Source organism: Anabrus simplex, chromosome 1 (assembly GCF_040414725.1).
Source record: "Anabrus simplex isolate iqAnaSimp1 chromosome 1, ASM4041472v1, whole genome shotgun sequence".
Classification (NCBI taxonomy): domain Eukaryota; kingdom Metazoa; phylum Arthropoda; class Insecta; order Orthoptera; family Tettigoniidae; genus Anabrus; species Anabrus simplex.
In genome coordinates, this window is record NC_090265.1 from 1,017,554,696 (window position 1) to 1,017,582,217 (window position 27,522).

Below are 27,522 nucleotides of genomic sequence, written 5' to 3' on the forward strand. Positions count from 1 at the left end.
ATAAACGAAATGTTGTAATTCAGTGGGGAGGATAGTGATCTTAGTGAAGTAAGTTTTGCCAAAGGGGAATTCGTAAATAGTGGGAATTTACCTGGAACAAGTACTGTAGGCTTGAGTGTACAGGGTTCGGGCCCAGCTGATGTGAATGTGCAGCAGTCACAAAAGAGGTAACACGTATTCGATTCCAGTTCAAGTAGTGATCGTGACAGTGATAGTAGTGACAATAATACAGATAATATTCCAACCAGTGCAATTTCTTCGTCAGCTTAGACTGAAAATGAACAAAGAAGGTCCTGCTTTGATTCAGAATTCCATCATGGTATAAAGGAAGTTTTTTCGGGAAAAACAAAACCGAGCAAAGTATTTTAATTATTTTGTGATGACTAGATGTGCCAGGACATAGCTGAGCAGAGAAATCTTGATGCCCAGCAGAAGATCGCACATAAAACCCAATTTAGTAAGATAAAATAAAGTAGTCTAAATCAAGACTGGGTCACAAAAAATAAGGACGAGATAAAGTTTCTTATGGGCATACTGCTACCACAGGGGATTGTACAGAAACCTAAATCAGGACATTATATTTCTCGCAATCGCTTGTTAACTACGCCTATTTTCTATGAGCTGTTGACAGAAGAGATTTTTTTCCTCCACAATTTTTTACATTTATCTAACAATGAAGCATATAATAGACAAATTCCTCCCAAAATATACAAGATAAAGACAGTATTTGACCACCTGGTAACAACATTTTTTGGTGACGAAGTGTCACTTGATGAAAACATCTTGTTATGAAAAGGGTAGATACAAAGAAATTGATCATGTTTCAGAATGGAATCATACAAATTATGTGACGCTAGGACAGGTTTGTAGCATGATATGCTTCCGCATGTATCACAATGAACCACTGTAAAAAAATAACACAAAAAAGATTGTAAATACTCTAAATATTACCTGTAGTGTAGTGTGATATAGTCTGTGTGTGTCACCTGTGAACTGTAGGTACATAAACTGGATCCCTCACAAGCGCTAATCATCATAACAGAAAAATTTGAGAGTATTATAATTTATTCCATTCTAAATCTATTCAGTGTATGTAAACATTGTCAATCCACAATTTACATATACAAAAAAATTATTTTATGGCAAATATTGTTAGTAAACTGCTTAACGTATTTAGAAATAAGTTACTGTATAAATGAAAACCAGAGCCGTACTGTTAGGAAGAAACAAGCTCGGTATCATAGTACGAAAGCATTTTGCATAAAATATTAAAAAATTAAAATAATAGGATTTTTCAACAATTAAATACACTATATTCAAGTAAATATTTCTCTCAGGGCCCTTCTATTTTAGTTCTGGGAGTGAGCTGGAGTGTACCGAGCTCCCCGCTTAAGGAGTTAACTATTAATCAGTACACAAGGTCTACTAAAATAATGTGAAAAAATAAATTACTAACTAAACATACTTTATTTAGCATTGCAGTACACCACCATAGTTGTCCTCAAGTTATCAAAAGTGAAGGAATGGTGGTTGTCAGCTAAAACTGTTTCATGCTTTCAGAAACTTCTCTCAACTTCCATTGATGTAATGGGAGCATATTTGAAAAACATCTTCAAAAATTCCAATTCTGAAGTCTTCTCCTGACAAAGTACTTGACACACTGTCTGATTCCCTTTCACATCATCCAATACAGATGTTATTTTCTGTGTATGTCTCCAGTCTTGCATTTTGCATTTTGCATTTTGCATTTTGCATACAAACTTCAGCATTCCTTACTAACTCTGTTGATTTGTCCAATGCCATGACTCTTTCTTCTTGGGAGGTTAAGGTTTCTGGAAAAAATGGAGAACTTGATTTTATGCAAGCAAATGATGCATTGACAAAGACTTTTTTTTACTGTGGAAACTAGGATCAAGAATCTTTATTTGCCATTGACCATATACAATGAAATAGGCTTTGTCAACTGATAATAATTTAGTACTTAATATTACTAAGTCTAAATTAAATGAACATACACCTTTTATTAAAACATTATACATTTCTAAGAACTCAGAGGTATTATAAAATGGATTTTCTATTAACCAATCATACATTTTTCTTTTAAAATTACTTAAAGGAGTGGATCGTGCAGAATGTGGTAGTTTATTAAATAATCTTAAACAACTGATTGTATGCGAGTGAACAGTTTTTGACAGTCTGTGAATTGGAAGTGTCTGCTTTGCCCCGAGTATCATGAAGGTGGATTTTTTTCCTTAGTACTGAATTCATTTATGATGTTTTTAACATATGTCAAAGATATGTAAATATACAAATTTATAATTGTCATTATTTTAAGCTTAATGAAGAGAGGTCGACAATGATCAATTGCACCAGCCCTACACATTGTTCGGACAACCTTTTTCTGTATTAGAAGAATATTATATACATAAGAATAATGCCCCCATAATAACAGTCCATAAGTAATGTGTGACTGGAAGAGACCAAAATATGCCATCCCTTAGGTAGTCACTGCTAACTAAATCCCTCAATTTCTATATCAGATAGGCCACTCACGATATTTTTTTACAAACTTGATCAATATGCGTTTCCCAGTTCAATTTGGCGTCAGTATGAAAACCTTGAAGTTTGACTGACTGACTTTCAGTATCTTTGGATAATCCTAATGTGAGAAATTGAGTTTTATCCTGATTGCACAACAGCCTATTGGATGAAAACCAATGCATTGCAGTTGCAAGAGCTTCCTGCGACATCTGATGCAAACCTGGGATGCTCTGGTGTTTTGTAATTAACGTTGCATCCGCATATGAGCATGAGTTGTGACATTTTGCAGTAAATCATTGATTGCCTGAATGAATAAAAATGGACCGAGGACAGAACCCTGTGGCACACGTTGTAACTATCTTCAAAGTGGAATACCTGTTTTTAATCGAGACAAACTGATATCTGTTATTTAAGTATGAATTAATTATGTTCAGTGAGGGATACTCAACACCATACATCTCAAGCTTTACAAGTGAAATTTCATGATTAATACATTCAAAAGCTTTACTTAGATCACATAACACCAAAGAGACGGCCTGCTTCTTTTCAAAAGCTGTTCATATCTGATTAAGAATTTCAAGAACAGCAGCAGTAGTACATTTACCTTGTCGAAGCCCAAACTGACTGTCGGATAGAAGATTGTAAGTTTCAAAAGAGTTGCCAAGTTGATTGTACAGAATTGACTCAAATATTTTAGAAATTATTGGAACAGTTGAGACTGCAAGATAGTTCTGAAGAAATTGTTTGTCCCCACTTTTAAATACTTTAGAAATTTTAAGTAAATCAGGAAAAACTCTAAACACTTATTAATAATAAAAGCTAGAGGTCCAGAAATCAAATGTATTATTCTTTTGATGATGTAATTAGGTAACCAATAACAATCCATACTCTTAGAGTTTGATAATTTTAAGCTAACTACAATTACTTCATCAGATGTGATTTCAACCCAACGGAAAGTGTTCCGGCAGAGGGGTTGATTGTGAAGAAAATCACCTGTAGCAGTACCTGTTGCCTTAATTTGATCTCCAATTCAAAAAATAATTATTCAGTTCTTCAGGATCAAGAAATGTGCCTTGAGTACGAATAGGGATGTTTTCTTGTACTATAACATCCCATGCTGCCTTGCATTTGTTGGGTGCATTCTCAATATATTTTTCACAAGCTAAAGTTTTGGCATGGATAAGTTTTCTTTTATGTAACTTTTTACAATTAAGATAACCTTTATACACACCATTCTGCTTGTTCCTCCTTGATAAGAGTTTTTATAAATTCTATACAGCGAAAGCATTCTTTCTCTATACTGAGTCAATTCATCAGTATACCAGTTCAACTTCTTACTTTTAAGTTTACCATTAAGACTAATTTTTACCAGTGGTGAATGTAAATGTCACAATTCAACCAATTTATCTAAAAGTTTCCAAATACAGTTTCAATATAATTTTCTCCCATTTGAAACTCAAATACAAAGTCCCAGTTAATATGTTTGAGATTTTCAATAAATATGTTAATATAATCATCACCCTGACTTTTTACCCACATCAGAACAGGTTTGTCATTGTAAATTATGTCACGCTGGTTAAGATATAATGATATAAGCAAGGGGTCATGATCTGCGAAACTCCCACCAACAAGTCTATGTTTAAACAAATCTCTTGAAAAATTTACAGTAATATTATCCAAGCCTGCATTATTAGGTGTAGGTAGTTTGTTTGTGCAAGTTAAAATTTAGAGTTCTTAGTCAATTCAGAAAATTTCTAGAAATCTGCCCATTTGATTATGCCATCTCTTTGGCCTTAAACGTTTTTGCTATTTGCTTTATGTCGCACCAACACAGATATGTCTTACGGCGATGATGGGATAGGAAAGGTCTAGGAATTGGAAGGAAGCGGCCATGGCCTTAATTAAGGTACAGCCCCGGCATTTGCCTGGTGTGAAAATGGGAAACCACAGAAAACCATCTTCAGGGCTGACGACAGTGAGGCTCAAACCCACTATCTCCCGATTACTGGATACTGGCCGCACTTAAGCGACTGCAGCTATCGAGCTCAGTCCTTAAACTTCTAAAAATTTTCCATTACTAATTCAAAATTCGTAAGAAATACACAAGCATAGGCATTTGGAGATCTATACAAACTAACAATTACCAAATTCTGATCAACCAGCTTCACACAACTAAATTCTCCCTCTAAAACTGCACAATATTGACTTAAATTAATCTTTACAAATTTAAAACACTCTCTAACTAAAATCCCAACTCCAGCACTTTTCTTTTTTACTCCTACAAAATATATCTGCAACAGTATATCCACGGGGAGCAAAATATTCTACTTGATTTTCAGAAAGCCAATGCACCGATATACATATCCGATTAACTTTCTTGGTTTGGCAAAAGTATTCTAATTCTTAACAACTTATTTCTAATGCACTGGATATTCACTTGCAATAAATTGATAGATTTACCCTTGCTATCCTTCTTTTGGATGCCATTTACCTCTCAGCAAGTACGTCTTGTATCACTCATTACTGGTGGAGATTTCTGACCTGATGTTTCATGTACTGGTATTTTATGAATAGGAGAATAACATACTTGAGTTTGGCTACTTAATAAACTATCTTTGATAATGGTTTGATTTGGTGACCGATCTGATTCGGTCACAGATGCTAGTTTTGGTTTACATGGCCTATTAAAATTCATAACATTTTCTAGTTGACTGAGCCAGCTTGAAGAATAGCTGGCTCTTTCTACTAGTTTTCCTGGTGGGTATTATAACCTAAGGGAGTTGCATTTTTCAACTAGTCTAGACTTCTCAAAATTTTGATCTGACCTCTTCCACAATTCAATGAAAAGCATGAGTCAGACAAGAAACATGGACCATCTTACTATAAAATGATCTGATGGATTTTTCTGCCTTTATCATGTAGGAAGAGGAGCACGTTCTCGTGTTGTATTCCACGAGAGCATATTAAACACAGTTTACACCGAGTGTGGCTGACTGCCTCCAAAAACCTGTGAGGTCAGAAGAAAAGTTTATCCAAGACTGTTAGTTTCTAGAGTCGCTATCAGCACATTACCTAAAAAGTGTCCCTCTGAATCTATAATATCATCAGTTGATCCTTTTTGTTTTCCCATTCACACATTCATGTATTCGGTTTAATGTATTTTTGTAACATTGTAATAGATAGATTTTAGACAACGTTGATACATCTGGGATAGTATGACCAGTGTGGTGTTCAAGGAAATCACTTAATTCAGGATTGCTTTGTTTTCCTAGTGGAATATTTGCACTAACAAATACTTCTCTTTATAAAAGGAAGATGACTTGTTACTTGATATTGAGGCAGTTTCTTTTAACCATAGTTGGGATACATTATTTCCCTTCCCCCCCTCAAGAGTTTGCAGTGACTATACTTTTGCACACTACAGAACAATACAGTTCCATCAGTTGAGAATATGTTTCCACTGACTTGTGACACATACCATTTTAAATTGCTTGTAGTTGGCGGTTTTTGTTTTGGCATTTCAATTGCACTGTACAACAAAACATTGCACACCTTAAAAATCCTATAGATACTGGCTTTCTGAATGAACGGGCACAGCTGCATCAGAACTGTCAACACTTCTAATAATTTGTTATAGTGAAAACCATTTCTTTTCAGTTTTGACTTAGTTAATATAACTGTTAGGTCTTTCAGTCTGTCAAAACTAATTAATGGAAAAATAAAATTTATAAAATACCTGAAAAAGAATACATATAATAGCAGATTGTTTCTGAGAAAACAGTCGTAGGTGGAACTACAGTGACTATATTAATACAGTGTGGCCAAGTCCGTGCGACCGCCATGTTCATCCCAGCCACTCCAACAGCTGATTGTATCATGGCAAGGTTACGGGCAAACTAAGTTAAGAAAATATGAATTAAAATGAAACACACTAAATCTCATAATTATAATTTCTATAACATATTTATTACTTGACAGAACAGGAAAATAATTACACTATCAGACACATGTAATAACATCCACGTTCTCTATTGGGTTGACAGCATGTTGTTTACACAGATTGCATAAGCTTATAACTGATTCTACTGTAAGCTACATACAAAATCTACATACTGCATGCTCATTAGTTACCCTCCGATGAGGGTGGGCGGCACCTGCCATGTGTAGGTAACTGCGTGTTATTGTGGTGGAGGATAGTGTTATGTGTGGTGTGTTAGTTGCAGAGATGTTGGGAACAACACAAACACCCAGTCCCCGAGCTAAGGGAATGAACCATTTAAGGTTAAAATCTCCGACCCGGCTGGGAATCAAACCTGGGGCACTCTGAACCGAAGAGCACTGCGCTGACCATTCAGCCAAGGAGCCAGACTTCTACATATGGTGACTAGATGGATCAACTTCAACTGCGTTTTGCTCCTAAATGGGTTTAGTTATTGTGCATTATTCTCTATCTGCCCAAATCTTCTTGTACACTCTTTCCTCTGCAAGTGTGGTGGAATGTTTGTAGTCAAATTTAAGATTAAAGTCAGATTTAAGATAAAAGTGATTTATGAAGTGTTTGGGGTGACATTAAAAATCGGTGGAGGTGGCAAACTCTCACAGAAGTATTAAAAATCAGTGACCAATGTTGTTAACTTCTTGCATGTGCATACCATTTTAAATTATGCAGTCAGAGTTAAACAGGTACATTTGACAAAATTCTCCAGTATTCCCATTGATTTACCACCCTGTCTTGTGTCTTCCACATTATGTAGTTTGTCAAAAAAAATTCTGGTTACCTCAGTGTATCAAACACAATTTAAATTACAGATGCGCATGCTGCCACAGATTTGCTGCTAAAGATAGTTTTACTTTTCATTCTTCTCAAATCAATTTTTAGCCTAAATACAATGTACCTCATTCTGAATGTGGTCAACTAATTATGACAGTCAAGTGCCGGAATTGCAGAAATTTTGTTCTTCGCTTTAGATATCAAAACCATTTTTATCCCTTTCAGACCTGAAAGAAAACTGGAGGTGTGAATTTTTGTTTGTACGTCAAGAACTGACTAAAATGCTCCTCAATACACATATTAATAGTTTATTTTACAAAATAAAAACTAACATCCGAAAAACAGGACCCACACAATTGTGCGTATCAAAATTCAAAACCTCGTATCACGTACGATGGTGTAGCTTCAAAATTTACGTTCACTAACCAATGTACACACTTCATTGAATATATTCCGGTATTCAGTAAAGCTTCTAGATTAATATAAACGCAGTAAATAAATACTTACTTTCGGCACTACTGCTTCCTGCCATCTCGCCGATCAACTGTGCTTTTTAAACTCTTCTTCCTTCGCCCTGGCGGTCAAGCGCATACTAAAATCAATTGAAATACACGCCACGTGTCCTGCACAATCACTGCAGTCCGGTGTAGCGCCGAAAAAACATCAAATACGGTCAGGGATAACTAAAATACGAACCCGCACAATTGTGCGTACTCGGTCTGAAAGGGATACGTCATTAGACTTGCTTTGTGACTTCAATACATCAGTGTAGTTAGAAAACAATTCTTCCACTTCTAATACAAACTAAAATGTAAGCTCATTTACAAACCATAATGTGTTCTCTTTGGAACATGTAATTTGAGTTAACCACTCATAAGGTAAGCCGTAGCCTCCTGAGACCCCTGGTGTAGTACTTGAAATTTAAAATACTCTCTGTAAGATGTTAGGAGGTATCGGCAACATTTATGCTCCTATATACATTTTAATACCATCTAGGAACAGAATCTCGAACTTTTTCGTAATCTGCGTCGTAAGTATGACATCTCTGGACAAAATTTACAAAATGGCGTCGACGTGGCACCATGTGAAATGGAACCTGCCAGATAAGTCTCACTTTGCAGAATTCATGTTCAAGATTTGATAGGTTAATGAACTTTTTGTTTCTAATGTTCAAAGGGTAATTGTAAATTATTTGATGAATATTATCATCTTCTATATTGGTGTGAGAATGCAATATTTGCCGAAGTACAGTATTCTGTACTTCGTGACTCACTTCATAAGATTCTATGTGGAGAATTGAAGTTAGGCTACCGTTTGCAGTATACTTAAATTATTAAACACACTTGAATTAACAAAATAAATATAATATTTTCTATCTCGACAGCCATCATCAACATACACCTCGAGAGTCCCAACACATCCCCAGAGCACACTGGAGGAGAAAGTTTCTCCCCTGAAAAACCTACAATCTTTCAGCCAACATTGCCACCCATCAACTTTTAAAATTTCAGGCATTGATTATCTGAAGCATTATTTGGATGATGACCTATTCCAATTATTAGTTCATAAAACCAATCAGACACATGTGGCTAGGCATGGACGCACACTTAATCACTGTTACCAAAACGATTTTTTGGGGGCAGTAAGTATGGCAATGGCACATTTACAATATCCTATGATTTGGCTGTACTGGCATCAGCGATGAAGAATTGCTTTTTACTAGTGACAAAGTGTCTCATAACAAGTTATTTCCATCTGGACCTCCTTGAAACCACTGTATTTTTTGATGATGAAATATCTCTGGAAGAAAGGAAACGGGACAGGTTGTGAAAAGTGATTCCTATGATTGGGAGGATAAGAAGTAGTTGTCTACTAGAGCCCTGCATTGTCGTGTTTCGCTCAAGCGTGAGCAAGGGATTAGTTTGTTGGCTAGTACACCGCTAGATGAAGGGAGTGTGTGCGACTCTTTTTAGCCCGCCAGCGAACGAGGAGCGAGTGATGCTCATAATGAGCAAGCAACACTTGTGATGATAGTTGCCTTGTCAACACGGAACGGGAAAGTAAAGAGATGGTGAAGGGTAAACTTGTAAGTCACAAATACAGTTGAAGGAAGCCAGTAGGCTTCAAAAGTGATGTGTGGGAAAAGTTTTCTATTGCAATTAATCATGAGGTAAACATGTAGGCTATCTACCCTGTTAATACTGTTCATTGTTAACATACAAGGCTGAGGTCACACGTTAGAGGGATGTAAAATCAAAAATATTACCATTGTGGTCACATGTCTGTCAAGTACGTGTCAACAGAACACAGAAAAATTGCTTACATAGAAATGTGTAAAAATGTGCCTTTCTGATTTACGTCCTTTCAGTGTCATGTCGGGTGACGGCTTTTGTGAGATGTCCCAAGAATTGGTAAATATTGCTGCACATTATGGAAGGGGAAATGGGGATAATATTCTATCCCCTTCTAAAACCATCTCTCATAACACAAACAAAGGCCACTGAAATCAGTGCGAAGGTGCTCATTAGGTTGATCGTAAATGGAAAATGGAAAGCCTTGTCGTAGTGACATCCATTTTTCCAGACAAGAGAAGAAACTGGAGAAAATATCAGAGGAAATCAAAGGCAAGCTCATCAAACTGGGAATAGTCTGAACTTGCATGACATCTGTTTCAAGTCCGATCGAGGATCAAATATATTGAAGACCCTTGAACCTTACCCCATTGCCCACATATCACACATTGTTTTAATACAGTATTAAAACACGTTTTTGATGAACTTTACCTGGAATCGAATTGGGAAAATATCACATCACAGTCAGCGCTACAAAAAAAATACTGGAGTTTGTTTTATGAAGAAAATTGGTTACTTTAATTACTTTGAAAGAAAACTAAAACAAGAAATCAAAACTAGATGGAACAGTCTGTTTACTATGTTGAATTTAGTTGTTGTACCATACGATACAATTTGAGTTACTTGAACTCAGAGTGCTAGAAGGCTATGATAACAACCTGGTGGGACATCTCATCAGCTTTCTGAAACCCTTTAAAGAGGTAACTGATGTTCTCGAATTGGGTACTTAGCCAACAGTTCAAATGGTACTTTTGTGGGTTCATAAGCTTACTGCAGACCAACAAATGACGGACGACACTAAGATACGTTTAAACTATACTCGGCACCTATGAAAACAGATATACAATATATTTCTCTACTAAGATCAACATTTTTCCATGCAAGTCTTTATTACATTTGTTATTATTTTCATAGAAGATTTGGAAACTTAAAGGTCGAGCAGTCCACTATTTGCAAGAGAAAGTATCATCTGAAGAAGTGCACAAAATAGGTAGTTTCCTGTAACTATCTCCTCGTCAACTAAAATTTTTGCCCCAAGAAGAGAGAGAATATTTGTTCATTGCTGTAAAGCACCCAGTGATGGGTGTGGTTATAAGTCATTTGTGTATGCTTTATTGTGTTACAGTATAATGTATTCACATTTTTGTTGTAGTTTTTAGATTCGTCCGTCGTGAAAACTCCAGTCACCAAGCAAAGAATGAAATCATTATTATTTGCAGATTAGCATGATACTGAAACTGATGAGGCAAACACAAAGTTGACCTGTATCTTGCAATCGATGACGACGATCAACTTAAATGGTGGAACAAAAACAGTACTCTTTATCCCAAACTCGCAACAATTGTGCAAAACAGTGTTTCCTATTCCTGCATCTAGTGCAGCAGGTGAGGTAATTTTTAGTGCTGCTGGATACCTGTTGTCAGATAGAAGCTCTCTTGACCCAGTCAGAGTCAATGATATTTTGTTGATACACAACAGCCGCGTGTAATTGAATTAGTTTAATGCCGGAAAGAATGTTTGGTTTTTATTTCATAGAAATAAATCACTTAATGAGGGAATGACATTTAGGTTTGAAACACTGGGAAGAGTCCAAATTTAATTTTCTATTGAAATGTAAATGAATATGAAACACTAAATATAACAGTAGAATCCATAACACAACAAACATACATCATTATTTAATTTTCTTGCTCTCACTCATTATTTTTACATTACTTTTCTTTTTGAACCCAAGATAGAGTTTAATTTTGCATTTACCGAGCGAGTGGCCTCGCGGTTTGGGTCATGTAGTTGTTAGTTTGCATTAGGAAGATGGTGGGTTCAAACCCCACTGTCGGGAGCCCTGAAAATGGTTTTCTGTTGTCTTCCATTTTCACATTATGCAAATGCTAGGGGCTGTATGTTAAGTAAGACCACGCTCGCTTCCTTTCCACTCCTAGCCCTTTCCTGTCCCAACATCGCCATAAGACGTATCTGTGTCAGTGCGACATAAAGCAAATTATTTTTAAAAAATTATTTAGTCTACATCGTTGTTACTTTTTATCCCAAGACATCATTTCATTTATGTTCAGTCTAGTGTACAAGAATAAAGATACATATAATATATATATAAATAACAATTGCAACGGCAAAAGATGTATATGAAATTGAATTAAATAAACAGAAAGAATACAATTTATTATTTTATTTCGTTGTTCAGAGTTCTAATTGATGTATTATTTATATTTTATCAGAATGTATTGTTTAAAACAATAATTATATTTAATGTTGTTTACAAAATAAAAATTACTTATTTAATTTTCATTGATTCACTGTCTGTTTAATACGAAGATGGGACAAAGTATAAATTAGAAGTAATAAAAAAGACATTCGGGACAAACGTAAATGTTACGGCATTATTTTATCACTTCCTAAAAAAGATTCACATGACTGCCATTTCCTACGATTGTCCTTCTCGGGGGAAAGCCGCTCGAGTACAGGACCTTCGAACAAATACAGGCGAGTGAAAAGCGTACATTGCAGTGCACTATTGTCTACAACAAGAAAGAAGTGCAGAACTATCAGTGGATGAAATGATGGTTCCTTTCACAGGAGTGTGTGTTTTGATACAGTACACAATAATAATGATTAAATTAATGTCATAATGATCCACCTTTTCAATACTATAATATGCAATATTATTGAATTACATTACTAAACTAGGGACTAGTTTCAGCTTTGGCTGGCCATCTTCAGCCTTAATGTAATACATCTAATAACTAAACAAATGTACAAACATGCAGTTGACATAAAAACAAATGTACAAACACACAGTTGACATTAAAATATGGGATTTTTCAAATTTTACACATAGTTCATAGAAAAGAAATATATTGAAGTAGACAGACCAAAAAATTGTAGCTTATTAAATAAAAGTATGAGAGGTGTTGATTTATCTGGAAGAATGTTGTTATACTGCCCTATACTCGAACCAAAAAATGGACCATCAGGACCATCTTTCATCTCTTCGACTTGGCCTGGGCTAATGCACAGTTTCATTTCAAATACCATCAGATTCAGAATGGTGTGCGCAGGAAAAGAATTCCACAAATGAGAAAGTTCAAACTTACTCTTGGCAAATGTCTCATCTATTATGATACAGAGGAACAGCTAGGTGGTGGTGATGATGATGATGATGATGATGGTGATGAACGAGATAAACCACAACCACTTCCGAAGAAGAGAAAGGTACCAGTTTCTCTTCCCCCCAGTACTCAAGGAAGTCCCGTCAGCCCACATGCCAGTGATAGTGAATTCAAAAGAATGGCAAAAGTGCCGTAAACCAGTTTACAAGGAGAGAACTAGAACCCTGTGTAAAACCGGCAACATCTTCCTGTGGCTTGTGGCAAGTAGAAACTGCTATGCATCTTACCACTGAAACTGAGTAAATCGAAGCGCTACGAGTGTCTAAGTTGTAATGGTTTTCATACCACTGAGACTTCTCATTCAAAGATTTTACTATGTTTATATATGAATGAGGCATCCTGCAACTTGCTATTGCAGGCTCGTTTAGTGAAGCAGTTTCTTATTTTAAAATTACAGCATTCTCTTCCATACCTGTCGCTGCAGTGTCTGGTAGATTAGAACATGTATTCTTCTCTCTTCCCGCATATTTCTTACTTTTTGGACTGCATGGTTTCTGAGTGATGGGAGGCTCTTGGTGAGAGAAAAATGTGGGAATGGCATTACCATCTTAGAATTCTTTTACCATCCTCTCATACTTTTCCCACATATGCTGCTCAAAGTGTGCCTAGTAAAACAAAATACCATGCTGGTCATTCCAGGCAACTAAATTGTGTGTACTTTGTCTCTGGGAAATACCTTTGTGATAAATCCTTTTTCCGGCATGTTGGTATGGCCAAAAGCACAACAATCCAGCATTTTAACTAATTCTGCCAACTACGACCATTAAAACATCGTGTTAGGGACGAGTATGCCATATCGAATGCAACTCCAGGTGTAGCCAATCAGAAATCGAAACAAGTTGGCTGCTCTGTATGTACACTGCCTGATTTAAAAAAATGTAAGCACCCAGAAGAAATGGCCGGGTGAGAATGTAACTTCGTACACATACCGTACATACCATCGGCAGGTATGTAAATGATTAGAGATGCAGTTCTCTGTGACATGTAGAACGGCTACCTGAGTGCGTTAGTCTTATTTGTGTTTAGTGTTTTTACCAGACCAGGTAGAGTATATATGGGGCGTGAACAGCGTCAGAAGGGTAGTTAAGAACAGAAGGTGTGAACAAAAGGTTATAAAGGTAATAGAAGTGGACAACAGAACCTTAGTGTGAGAAGCAGATGAAATCAGGAATTAATTTTAAGACCTTAAGATCTCTTAAATGGAGTAGCGAACACTTCATCAGACAGTGAGGAACCCTGTAGTAGTAATGAAAAAAGTAGAAGCATAGAACCCCCAATTACATGGCTAGAAATAGAAAAGTCCATGAAAAGTATGAGGAAAGGAAAAGCAGTTAGAGTGGATGAGTTAAGTACACATATGTTGCGAGCAGCAGGAACTCCAACAGTCCAGTGGTTATATAGACTCCTTAACACAGTATGGCAGGAAACCACTATCCCAGAAGACTGGAAGAAGGGTAGAATTGTACCTGTTTTCAAGAAGGGGAGTAGACGGAAATGCATCAACTACCGTGGAATTACTCTGCTCTCTCACAGTCTAAATCATCTGGAAAAAATCATAGAGAGTAGATTAAGAGAAATTGTAGAACCTTTATTGGAAGAGGAACAATATGGTTTTGGGCCTGGAAGAACAACTACAGACCTTATCTTTGCTGTCAGGATGTTAATGGAAAAGCACTGGGGAAAAGGGAAACCTCTTTTTCTACTATTCCTAGGCATTGAAAAGGCTTATGATACCACACCAAGGGAGCATATCTGGAAATGCCTAAAAGAGCTGAAAGTTCGTGACAATCTTATTGCAAAAGTGAAGATGCTGTATGATAAAACCAGAAGTTTTGTGCAAGTGGGTTGTGGGCTGTCCAAATGGTTTGAAACAAAGGGAGGAGTACAGCAAGGCAGTCCTTTGTCACCCATCTTATTTATCACTGTGATGGATGCCGTAATAAAGGCTCTAGAAAGGAAGGAGCAGCAGGTCTTGCAGGCTTTCATCTTTGCAAACAATGTGGTGATCTGGGGTGAAACCAAAAATGATGTGGAGAAAAAGCTGCAGAAATGGAGTCAAGAGTTTAAGAGATATGACCAGAGGGGAGATGACAAACCACAAATCAGAATAAATGACATCAAACTGGACAATGTTCCAACATTTATGTACTTGGGTAGTATAGTATCAAAAGACAATGTTGTAAAGTATGAAGTGGACAGTCAAATTAGCAAGGCAACTCAATTTTACCACCAAGTAAGACAACTGCTGTGGGATAAGCAGGTACCATTAAAAGCAAAGATGACATTATATAAATCATATTATACACCCATCCTCACATATAGCTTGGAAACCACCACGTTGACAAGAAAACTCAAAACTCCAAGCTGCAGAAATGAAGTTCCTATGCACCATGATACAGAAGACCAGGAAGGACAAGTTCAGGAATGAAGTCTGAGAGGAGGTGAGAATAAGAGACTCCCTACTACAGAGGATTCAGAAACCAAGACTGAAGTGGTTTGGCCATGTAAGGAGGAGGAGTGCAAGCAGGACTTCAAGAAGAGAATATGAAAGAGAAGTAAAAGGAAAAAGACCAGTGGGCAGACCCAGAGGAATATGGACAGATCTGGTGAAGAAAGATGTCAAGGAGAGAGGACAAGACTGGGAGAAGATTATGAGAGAACAGTGGTTCATGGACAAAGATGGAGAGGGCTCGTACACCACACCCGGGCAACTGGAGATGGTCAATGATGACGATGATGAATAATAAACTACAGTTGAACCTGCTTTATATGTAACTATGTTCTGCGTAATTCGTATTTGTACGGAATTTCCTTTAGGTCCCGGCGAAATATAATTTAAAAGCGTGTTAATTAAACCTTATTTATACGTAATCCGTTTATACGTAATTCGTTGTGTCATTGAAATATAACTGAGTTTTGCATAATTGTAATGATGAGCACGTGGGTTTTAAAAAGAAACTACTGTATTTACGAATTTTCCTCTTTGTCGGCGTAGGCTGAAGTAGAGAAGTAGAGCGGTCGGGTTTCGGTGCTGAAACAGAACACAAAGAGTTTCGCCGAGTGACATTGTTGACCCTTACTTACTGGCGGCTTAACAAAGGCCAACCGAGCGAATCCCCTTCGCTCTCCATCTCGCTCCTCCTCTACCTTCGTCATTTTGGACCTTCACAAAGCCGCCAAAGATTAAGATACATTACAAGCAAAGTGGGCGGTTTCGTGCGGAAACAAAAGAAATTACAGTAAATTTGTTTGAATAAGAGAATTTCTTTCATGGGAACAACGAGGAAGTAAAATGTCCACGGTGCCGGTATCTGGTGTTTACTGTTGAACAGTTGTTTTGTCCTTTAGTTGCTTTTGATTAGCCATTGAGAACAGAAAAAGGAAAAGTTATACGCTAGATGCGAAAGTAAAATTTGTACGAGAAGTGGACGCCAATCCACACAAAACAAAAACTGAAATTGCTTCAAACTTAGGGAAAGCTTATACCACGCTATGTACAGTCATCAGTAAAAGAAACGCAATTTTGGATGAGTTCTTAAAACTGGGTTCTAAATTAGCAAAGCGCAGCAGTCAGCAAGAAGCAAGGTACGTAGATTTGGAGAAAGCACTTTTCACATGGTTCCAGCAAAAGCGGGCTGCAGCTCTACCAATTAGTGGCGACATGCTGGAGGCAAAGGCGATAGATTTAGCTAAAATGATGAGTATCACTGCTGATTTCAAGACGTCATCAGGATGGTTGCAAGGATTTAAAGATTGTCATGGAATCACAGGGAGAACAATTTGTGGTGACTCAAAAGCTTTGGATGATGTCATAGTGAAACACTGGAAAGAAAAGGTTATGCCGGGTATCGTAAGCGATGATAAGCCTCCAAACATCTATAATTGTGATGAGACCGGCCTATTCTACAATCTCCTTCCTAATAAAACATTAGCTGAAAAAGGTGACTCATGCCATGGAGAGAAGAAAAGTAAAATTCGTGTAACAGTGCTTCCCACCACCAATGCAGATGTATCTGACAAACTTCCTCCACTTGTGATAGGAAAATCGAGGAATCCGGGGTGTTTTAAGGGTGCAAAAACAAAACTACGGAATGTGAATCCAACAGAAATTCTTGGATGGCTATGCTTCTAATGGAACAGTGATTAAAAAAACTGGACATTAAAATCAAAAAGAAACAGAAGCAGATCCTTCTTCTTATGGATCGATGTGCAGCACATCCACCTCAAATCGTTCTGGAGAATGTCTGAGTGGAATTTTTCCCTCCTAACTGTACCAGTGTTCTACAACTGCTTGATTTGAGCATCATTGCAAATTTCAAAGTGCATTATAGAAAAATGCTGGTTCAACACTTAATAACACAGAGTGATGCAGGAAATGAACCTCTACATTAATTTGCTACAGGCCTTGGACTTTATTTTGGCTGCCTGGAAGCAGGTATCATCCTCCACAATCAGCAACTGTTTCCGCAAAGCTGGTGTCTTACTAGAAGAGTCTGCCTCTAATGATGATTATGGGGACGAGATTTTGTCTGGCAATGAGCTAACGCTACCGGAGGGTGTAGAATTCGATACTTTTGTGCATTTCGATGATAATCTGGCTGTATGTGAACTACCGGAAGAAATTAATGCTGATGTATGCCAACAACGCGGTGGTGATGGACCAGCTACAAGCGATAGTGACAGTGATGGATATGGAGATAACGACTTGAATCTTGAAACACCTGAACTGAATAAAGTGCTAAGTGCAATCGATATGTGTAGGCGTTACATCAGTGCGAAAAGATTGCAAAATGACATTAACATTTAACAATATCCAATTTTTAAAAAAACTAAAAGTATGAAAATTCAAAACATTCATGACAGGCCCAACCATTATATTAACGTAATATTGCAGTCATGTTGTGAACTTGCTTAAGGGACCATCTTCATTGCATTTACCTGGTATTGTATAGGGAAACCACAGAAGTCACAAAGCAGAGTGACTGCAACAATTGGGAGACAGCGCATTCCAACAATTGTACTTGAAGACAAAACGAATTTCGTCAAACGTTCATACTTGTAAAGAAAAAAATATGCGTTTTGTCCAGGGTTAGGTGCTTATTTTTGACAGACTTTTTATGATCATATCGCCGAACAGGTTTTTGGCACATCTCTCAGGGCACTAGTCACTGGGCTTTCAGACAGGAATCAAACTTGCTCCTTCCTAACACAAGTCTAGTATATTAGTGTGGTCGGATACCGTACTCGGGTGGAGAGTTTGCTTGGAGCTAGTAAAGATTTGCAGTGAGCATTATATGAAAATTAGCTTTTTCAAGACTGAAGTGATGTCAGTAGAGAAGGACCTAAGAGAATTGAATGTCACGTCGGGAGTACAAAACAAGAACAGGTGGATCATTTCAAGTATTTGGAATGTGTATTTGCCCAGAATATTGGAATAGTAAGTGAAATTGAATCAAGGTGCTCCAAACATAGTGCAGTGAGCTCGCAATTGCAATCTGCAGTATTTGTAAGGAAGAAGTAGTGTCTTGGACAAAACTGTTTTTACATTAGTCTTTTTCAGATGGACTTTACTGTATGGGAGTGAAAACTGTGTGAATGCTGTAAACCTTGTTCATAAGGTGGAAATAATAGACATGAAAGTAGCGAGAATGATTGCTGGTTCAAAGAGATAGAAATAATAGCAGGAGGGTGTTCGGAATGGGAGATAAAGGCTAAGTTAGGAATAAATTGGAGAATGAAACTGTACGTATAAACCAGCTTTAGTGGTAGATTCATGTGAGGCGGAGGAGGGTAGGTTACTTTGGACAAAAATGGACTCGACCATGGAGTGTAACAGAATTAAATGGAGACCAGGGAGATAATGGATTGACTCCGTTTTTAATGATTAATGGTAAAAGGTGTGGAAATGAACAAGGCTACAGAGCTAGTTGCAGTTTGAAGATTGGTGAGGTGCTTAGTTAATTCACAAAGGCTTGCAGTTCGAACACTGGAAGGTATAACACTCCATAATCAGAGTTTACATTATATACTTCCTGACATGTAATTCTAGAGCCATTATTTTACAGATTTTGAACAGATGTCTTTGTCAAAATGTTTGTTCGTCTTCTGTCAGCAGTCAAAATGTTGTGTTGTTAAAACAGTATTTCTACAGTCTTCTTTCCCCCATGTAAAATATTGACCTTTTATACATCTTTAATTTTGAAGAAAGCTAAAATAATGTAGTAATGATAAGATGCTAGAAATGTTCTTTCTAGAGATGTCTTATTCAGCTGTCACTCATCTTTTTAGATCAGGATATAGCTCTTGGAGATGAAAGTTCATTTTACTCAGGACTGATAATCTGAAGCCTGTATAGGGATGGTAATTGTAGGTTTCATGTGTTTCAGACATACCAGTGCCACAACAAAATAACCAGTGACTTCGTGTTCCTGGGGTCCTGTAGTGTGTTGGCTACTGCAGGTCATAGTTCAGAGAGTAAGAATGTGGCAATGTGGGACTCCTTACTACCTCTGAAGAAATCTCTCATTTCAGGTAAGTTGTTAGTGAAAAGAGTGTCCACATGCAAGAAGAAAGGATATCATGCTTTTAATGTCACACTGAAGACTGTCACTCATTCGCTCAAAAAATATACTGAGCTCAGTGCCTCACAGGTACAGTTTTCTCAGAAACAATTGAACCTACAGATATAATGTTTATTGTGGTTATGCACAGTGTTTGTATCTACATTGGAGGTGAATATATTTGGATAATAATTCAAATTAAGTCTGATAAAATATTGAATGCAAGGAACATACACAATAACTATTTTTAGAGCAGCTGTACATAAATATGACTGCTTATCCCTTTTTGCTCAAACCATTTTGCATCATCATTTTCAAAATTAACTTATTATTCTCTCTCCCCTTTTTCATTTTTATCATCATTCTTTTTAGTACATCTTTTCACATCATTAGAAATTTGTTCATCCACCTTCCATAATTCAGTTGTCGCTTTATTATTTTTTTAAGCTTTCTCCTTTAGCTTTCTGTATCTCTTCTTTATTCATACCCACCTTCCAGAAAATGTTTTTCTATTAAGAATCTAATCTCAGGCCATTATAAAATTAGTCTGGTACCTTCCTGTATATCGTACAAGATGTGTCCTAAAGGGAAGTTTACCTTGTATATTTCTCAATATCGTAATGTGAAGATGGGTAGGTAAATGAACACACAACTGGTAGCATTTACTTTAAGATTTATTGACTAACTAATAATTGCTTGCACAACTATACAGGCACACAGTAAAAGAAGTTTGTGCTTTCTCTCTGCTCTTGTTAATTTGGTCACACTAGTTATTCACTTTGACACAAACTTGAACCACACACACTAAAACTCTTTTACATCTGCCACTTAGACTCTTAGACAGTTGACAATTATGCTTGCTATACACAATCGCACAGTTCACAACTTATGCGCGTGCAACACAGAGTTACAATTCTATTTGTCCTACACTCGCAGTCAGTTCACACTAACAGCACTCCATGTTCACTGTCCATTGATTGATCTGATGCTCAACAGCTGAAATCACTCAACTGAACCTCTGACAGAACTGAACAGTCTCCATCGCTGGCTGAACTGAACCCACTAAAGCTCGTCTGGCCTGCCTTAAATAGTGAGGCTAGCCCTTCCAAATACTTTGTGAGAGTAGAAGCCCCTTTGTCACACCGTCAGTGAGGCCTGCAGTGAGATCTCAGACGGGGCTGGCCTTGTGCACTTGGCTCATCTCTGACTGGTAACTGCAGTAGTGAGCAGGTGGGGCCCTAACTTGGTGATATAACTCATGGCCATACCAGATTAACTTGCTCTTTCCAAGGCCTTACAATAAAATGGTGGACATGTAATATTGCCCCCTCGTAAAGGCTGCTCATCCTAAGCTGCTCCACAATATGGCACCAGGCGATTCAGATGGACAACCATCATCTTCCCTCAGGGAGGTTGCCTGATCCTGTAGATGACATCATTGATCCTGGTGATGACAGTGCATGGGCCTTCCCATGGCGGCTGAAGCTTCAGTGATTTCCCTTCTGTCCACACAGAACGGTACAGCCAAACATGGTTGTCTTCCTGGAAACCCACAGAGTTTGCCAGCGTGTAATGGGGGTTTTGTGATGATGATGCTTGTTGTTTAAAGGGGCCTAACATCGAAGGTCATCGGCCCCTAAATGGGGGTTTTGATCTTGTCACTGGCTACCCTCAGATGTTGTCAGGCATAGTCGTGAACATTGTTTAGCCATTCCATCAACTTCCACACGTAGTCCATCGCTGGTTGTTCCTGATCTGGTGCCGATCCAAACATCAGGTTGCATGGCAGGCGTACGTCCATCCTGGAGACCACGTTGGCAGGTGTCAGTCATCTCGTGAGTAGACACTCGACATGCCATCAGAAAGAATGAGACCTTCTCATCCCAGTCCCTCGGGGGTGCACCAAAACCACCTTCCTGAGAGGCTCGTAGATGGTCTTTACAAAACAATCCACCGTACTGTCGGGCTGAGGGTGGAGAGGCATCGTATGGTTCTTCCGAACTCCCGGTCATTGTTAGAACCTCCTGCATCAGCCTTGACTCAAAGTTCCTGATTGCTGTGCAGTTCCTCGGTACTCCGAAACACCAGAAGTAGTTCTTCACTAAAACCATGACAAATATATGACCAAGTGTAGAGACTCAGCCATTATAGCATGATAGTTTGTGGTCCCGCCACTGCAAGCACTGTAAGTGATTATAACCAACACATGCTCCAGTAGTTCCGGCAAACTGGGTATAGAAAAGTGCGGGAGACGTTATTATGCGGGATATTTCAGCGAATAAGGTGAATTTTCTTTGCTTTCAGTTCCTAACTAAGGAGTTGAATTATTTATATGAGGATACATATATCTCGGAAAGTGAAGATGTTACAGGCGTTAAAATTGGTAGGCCCTACTTGGAATCTCTTTTAAAAATAAATGAATACACTGTTCTTTTTTTTTTTTTTTTTTTTTTTTTGGAAAATCCACTTAAAGGGGTGAAAAGAATAAAAAACGGGTGAATTTTTTAAAATGAGTATCTTCTTCTTCTTCTTCTTCTTCTACCGGTTTTCCCACAACTGTGGGGTTGTGGGTGCAAACTGTGTTGCACATGTGGATTTGACGCTGTTTTACGGCTGGATGCCCTTCCTGATATTTAGAAATTAGAAAAATTACATAATTAGAAGAGGAAACCACTGCTTTGCGGAGAAGAGGGATCTTCAAAGGCTAAGGGAGTAAACCCCGAAAGAAAATCCTCGGATGCATTAGGCATAGCAGGTCAGCAGATGAGTAAATTTGTACTTGCTTTCAACTACAATACAATATGTAAGTTCAATTAATATATGTTTTTACTCACTTGTTCATTATGTTTAGTTATAGACTGTTGATAATGCGAACTTAATTGCGTTTGTATATTTACTCTCCCCATCATAGACAAACTCATTACATTGTTCATACGTTCATTTGATTTCTCATGCTGCTTCATTTTGTCACTCAGATGCACAAGATCAGTAACACTGTCCTTTGACCAGAAAGAGTATCCTTGAAAAGGTACACAAGGAAAAGAAAACACATTTTTCTCATCACACCACATAACCATTTGTTTTTTTAATACCTACACTTCAAAGTTAAATTTTGCCCTCTATCAACTTTAGCACTTTGTTGTTTGTACACAACATTTAATTTTAGTATGGGCCAACCTAACTGCTTTTCTTTCAGTTTATCTTCTCTTACGAAGAGCATCTACAGAATATGAATGCATATGAATCACACTGCTGTGATGTAAAGGCCCTGACACACACACTCTCTCTCTCTCTCTCTCTCTCTCTCTCTCTCTCTTCCTAAGTTTGGGCTCTACAAACAAGGGTACGCACCAAGACTTTCTTGCTAGGCCAAAGCTGCCAGACTGTGGATTTGTGTGTGACAATCACTCGAATGTGAACTGTTGCGGAAGGAAGTTGCACAAACCGAGTAATTGGCCACACGGTTTGGGTCACGTAGCTATCAGCTTGCATTCGGGAGTGGGTTCGAACCCCACCGCCAGCAGCCCTAAAGATCATTTTCCATGGTTTCCTGTTTCCATACCAGGCAAATGCTGGGACTGTACGTTAACGGCTGCTTTCTTCACACTCCTAGCCCTTTCCTATCCCATTGTCGCCATAAGACCTATCTGTGTCGGTGCAACGTAAAGCAACTTGTATAAAAAAAAATTAAAATTAGTGGTTGAATCTAGGGAGTGATATGTCACTGTATCATTATTCCTCGAGCTGCTCCTAACTCTATCTCTTCCACTGCCACTACTCTGCATTACTGCTGCAATTTCTAAAAACTAACCCGTTAACAATGGTTCTTTACAGCACAGTACGTGTCCTTCTCCGCATTAGATTTTATGCAGTGTTCAGGAGTCTTGAGTTAATTCTTTGAGAAACACTCCCACACATTACTTATGGCAGAGGCATCATTCTACAGTCCTTCATCACACCTTTCTTGTCAAAATGCCACATAAAGTAGCATGATGTACCACTCCAAATTAATCATTTCTGGTTGCTCACTGTTTGGTAGCAGCATTCTGTACACCACTTGTGGAAATGCTTAGCACTTGCAGTAGAATACTTTCATTTAAAGGCAACCGTTTGATTACTGATCTTACCATACCTCTTTTACTCTCAGTGCACAGTCCTGATGCTGGCGGTACTGAGAATACCATTGTGAAATTCTTGGATAATTATTTTGGTCACTGTTTGGCAAAATTTCTCAAACCACCTTCTTCAGTGTTTGATGGCCGCTATCTGTGTTTTTGGTGTGGTTGTGCCTTCTCTTTTCTGCCTCATAATCATGCAGTCAAACAGTTCATTTGTGCAACTTTTTAAGGGTTGCAATGCTCCTGATAGGTTTATTATTCAAGTCCCCTGTTAAAAGTTGCTGAGCTCTCATGACCTTCCACTTCTTATTAAAAACAAATTACACTGCCTCTTTTATACAGTTACATTCGGTCTTAGTGACCACTAAGCCTTAGTTCACCATTACAGAGAGATGTCGTAATGCAGTACATCAGATGGTGTATTTTGATTATACCGGGCGATTTGGCCATGCGGTTAAGGGCGCACAGCTGTGAGCTTGCATCCAGGAGATGGTAGGTTCGAACCCTACCGTCGGCAGCCCTGTAGGTGGTTTTCCCATGGTTTCCCATTTTCACACCAGGCAAATGCTGGTGCTGTACCTTAATTAAGGCCACGGCTGCTTCCTTCCAACTCCTTGGCCTTTCCCGTCCCATCGTCGCCATAAGACCTATCTGTGTCGGTGTGAAATAAAGCAAATTCTAAAAAATAAAAAATTAGTATTTTGATTATAGCTAATATTGTAGTACTTCTCTGTATTTCAGCCTTCACATGCCACGATCAGGGTGCTTCAAGCCTTGTGTATGCTCCACAACATCAACTTCTCATCTCAGCTGGCAAGAAAGGTGACGTTTGCATTATTGATGTGCGCCAGCGACAGTTACGCCACCGTTTTCAGGCTCATGAATCACCCATTAAATGTCTTGCAATTGATCCAGGGGAGGAATTTTTCGTTACAGGATCAGCAGATGGTGATATTAAGGTGAGAACTTCAAAATAATATGTTGCTAATTTTAAATCTGTATAATCGTGTAATAATAAATTGTAAAAGTCACTTACAGTTTAGCTCCCACTCCTCCCAAACATTATGACCAGAGCTTAGGATTATATGCAAAGATGTTTTACTGAACAGGTAAAGCAATACCAAATGAATGGAGAGTTGCTATAGTAGCCCCTGTGTATAAAGGAAAGGGTGATAGACATAAAGCTGAAAATACAGGCCAGTCAGTTTGACATACATTGCATGTAAGCTTTGAGAAAGCATTTTATTCTGATTATGCTAGAGATGTTTGCGAAATTAATAACTGGTTCGATAAAAGGCAGTTTGGGTTTAGGAAAGGTTCCACTGAAGCTTATCTTGTAGGATTCCAGCAAGATATAGCAGATATCTTTGATTCAAGAGGTCAAATGGACTGTATCGCAATTGTCCTGTCTAAGGCATTTGATAGGGTGGATCATGGGGGACTACTAACAAAAATGAGTGCAATTGGACTAGACAAAAGAGTGACTGAATGAGTTGCTGTATTTCTAGAGAATAGATCTCTGAGAATTAGAGTGGATGAAGCTTTATCTGACCCTGTAATAATTAAGAGGGGAATTCCTCAAAGCAGTATTATTGGACCTTTATGTCTTTTGATATACATAAATGACATATGAGTAAAGAAATGGAATCAGAGATGAGGCTTTTTGTGGATGATGTTATTCTGTATAGAGTAATAAATAAGTTACAAGATTTTGAACAACTGCAAAATGACCTCGATCACAGTGTCAGCAGCCCTGAAGATGGTTTTCCGTGGTTTCCCATTTTCACACCAGGCAAATTCTGGGGTTACCTTAATTAAGGCACGGCCACTTCCTTCCAACTCCTAGGCATTTCCTATCCCAACATCGCCATAAGACCTATCTGTGTCGGTGCAACGTAAAGCCTCTAGCAAAAAAAAAAAATCAATGGCTGAGCCTCTAAAATACACCCTCAGTTCATACGTCAAAGCGGTTTTGTGGGAATGGTTATTTATTTTCTGATCTAACACTCATTTTAACCCCATGCAGAAGAACAGGAATGTTATTAAACCATATCTAGGACATGTAAAATTTTAAGTTTGTGCCTGAAACGGTTTTGGAAGAATGAATATTGTGTTTTTTTAGAGTCAACCACCATCTAAACTCCTTAGGGGGAGAAATATTACAACTTTGTATGTTGGGCGGTTTTGGAGGGATGAATAATTTTGTTTCCAGAGCTAACCCCATTTAACAGCCTAGGTGTGGAATGTTTAAAAGTATTTCCTATTCCACACTTGGAATTGAAAATACAGTATATAATGCTATTTGGACTTCTGTCTTCATTCATTACAGTTTTGGAAGAAGGAATGAATATAGCTTTTGTAACTTAACCCCCATTTAACTCTTTGAAGGGTTAAATTTGTTTCAAACCTTCTGTTATTTAACACCTAAGATATCATTTGAAGTTTGAACTTTGTAATTCAAACAGTTTCATAGAAATGAATATTTTTGTCATTCCTGATGTCCCTGTCAAAACCCCATAAGGGTATATTCTTATAAAACCACTTTTTATTTAAAATCTAAGACATAGAATTTTGTGTGTGGCAGCACCAATCTCTGATAGAAATAGAGACGAATCCTCCTTTCCTAGTTAGGCCTATTATATGTATAAAGCTTGTGGAATTTGAGAGATTTAGATCTTTAAAAATTAGACATTCAACATGCGCAACAACACGTAAGTACCATTAATAGTGTATATTATACATTCTCAAAAAATGTTCCTCCAGTTGTGTACTGTGTTTAAGATTATTTCAGTTAAACCCCTGAGTTTTATAAAATAAAAAAATCAGTAAAGAAAAGGAGTTGGAAATTCAGTTTAGTACCTTGGTTGTTGTGAAGACTTAGAACTTCAACAACTTCTGCATGATCCCAAGCCCTCTATACATGAAATATTTTGATCATATTTGACACCTACAACAACCAAAGTTCTTGTGAAATTACAAATTCATACATCAAATGGTTTGGATGGATGAATAATTTTTTCATAAGTCTTCCCCCTGCCAGGCAAAACCCCTTTTGGGGTGTATTGTTTTAAGACCTGTTCTCACTTAAAATCTAAAATATATAGGAGCAACCATCATGTGAAATTTTGACCTCATATGGCAAATGATTTCAGAGAAATTAATATTTATGTCATCAGGACTTGCCCCCAGTCAAAACCCCTTAAGGGTGTGTTATTTTAAGACCACTTCTTAGTTAAAATGTAAGACATATAGGAACAATCATCATGTGAAGTTCTAACCTCGAATGTCAAGGGGTTTCAGAGAAACGAATATTTTTGTCATCAGGCCACAAACCCCAGTCAAAATCCCTTAGGAATGTATTGTTTCAAGACCACTACCTATTTAATATCTAAGATCTGTAGGAGCAACAAACATGCAAAATTTCAACCTCGTATGTCAAACGGTTTCAAAAAATTAAATATGTTTGTGCTCATGCACGCGCGTGCGCGCGCACACATGCACACACACACACACACACACAGAGTCAAAACTGTTAGTGGTGCATTGTTTTAAGACCACTTATTTAAAATCTAAGACATTGAGGAGTAACCACAAAGTGAAATTTCAACCTCATATGTCAAGCAATTCCAGAGAAATGCATATTATTTCATCAGGCCTCCCATCCACACACCCCAGTCAAAACCCCTTAGGAATATATTGAATTAAGACCACTTTTTATTAAAAATCTTTTATATATAGGAGCAAACATCATGCAAAATTTCAACCTTGTAAGCCAACCTTAGGGGTGTATTATTTGAAGATCACTTTTTATTTAAAATCTATGAGAGATACGGCAACCATCATGTAAAATGTCAAGCTCTATGTCACACAGTTTGAGAGAATGTCATATTTATGTAATCAGCTCCCCCTTGCCCCCAGTCAAACCCCCTTAGAGGTGTATTAAGACCACTTCTTATTCAAAATCTGACATATAGGACAACCACATGTGAAATTTCA

At 37.7% G+C, this 27,522-nt stretch overlaps 1 protein-coding gene across 2 annotated transcripts in view; it reads left to right on the forward strand.

Moving 5' to 3' along the window:
• Rbcn-3A (Rabconnectin-3A) overlaps nucleotides 1–27,522 on the forward strand; it is a 732,274-nt gene that overhangs the window by 675,519 nt on the left and 29,233 nt on the right. For both annotated transcript variants that reach the window (XM_067136957.2, XM_067136958.2), the window contains 2 exons: nucleotides 19,235–19,379; nucleotides 24,268–24,485. In XM_067136957.2, the coding sequence (XP_066993058.2) occupies nucleotides 19,235–19,379; nucleotides 24,268–24,485 (363 nt within the window). The remainder of the gene's footprint in view (nucleotides 1–19,234; nucleotides 19,380–24,267; nucleotides 24,486–27,522) is intronic.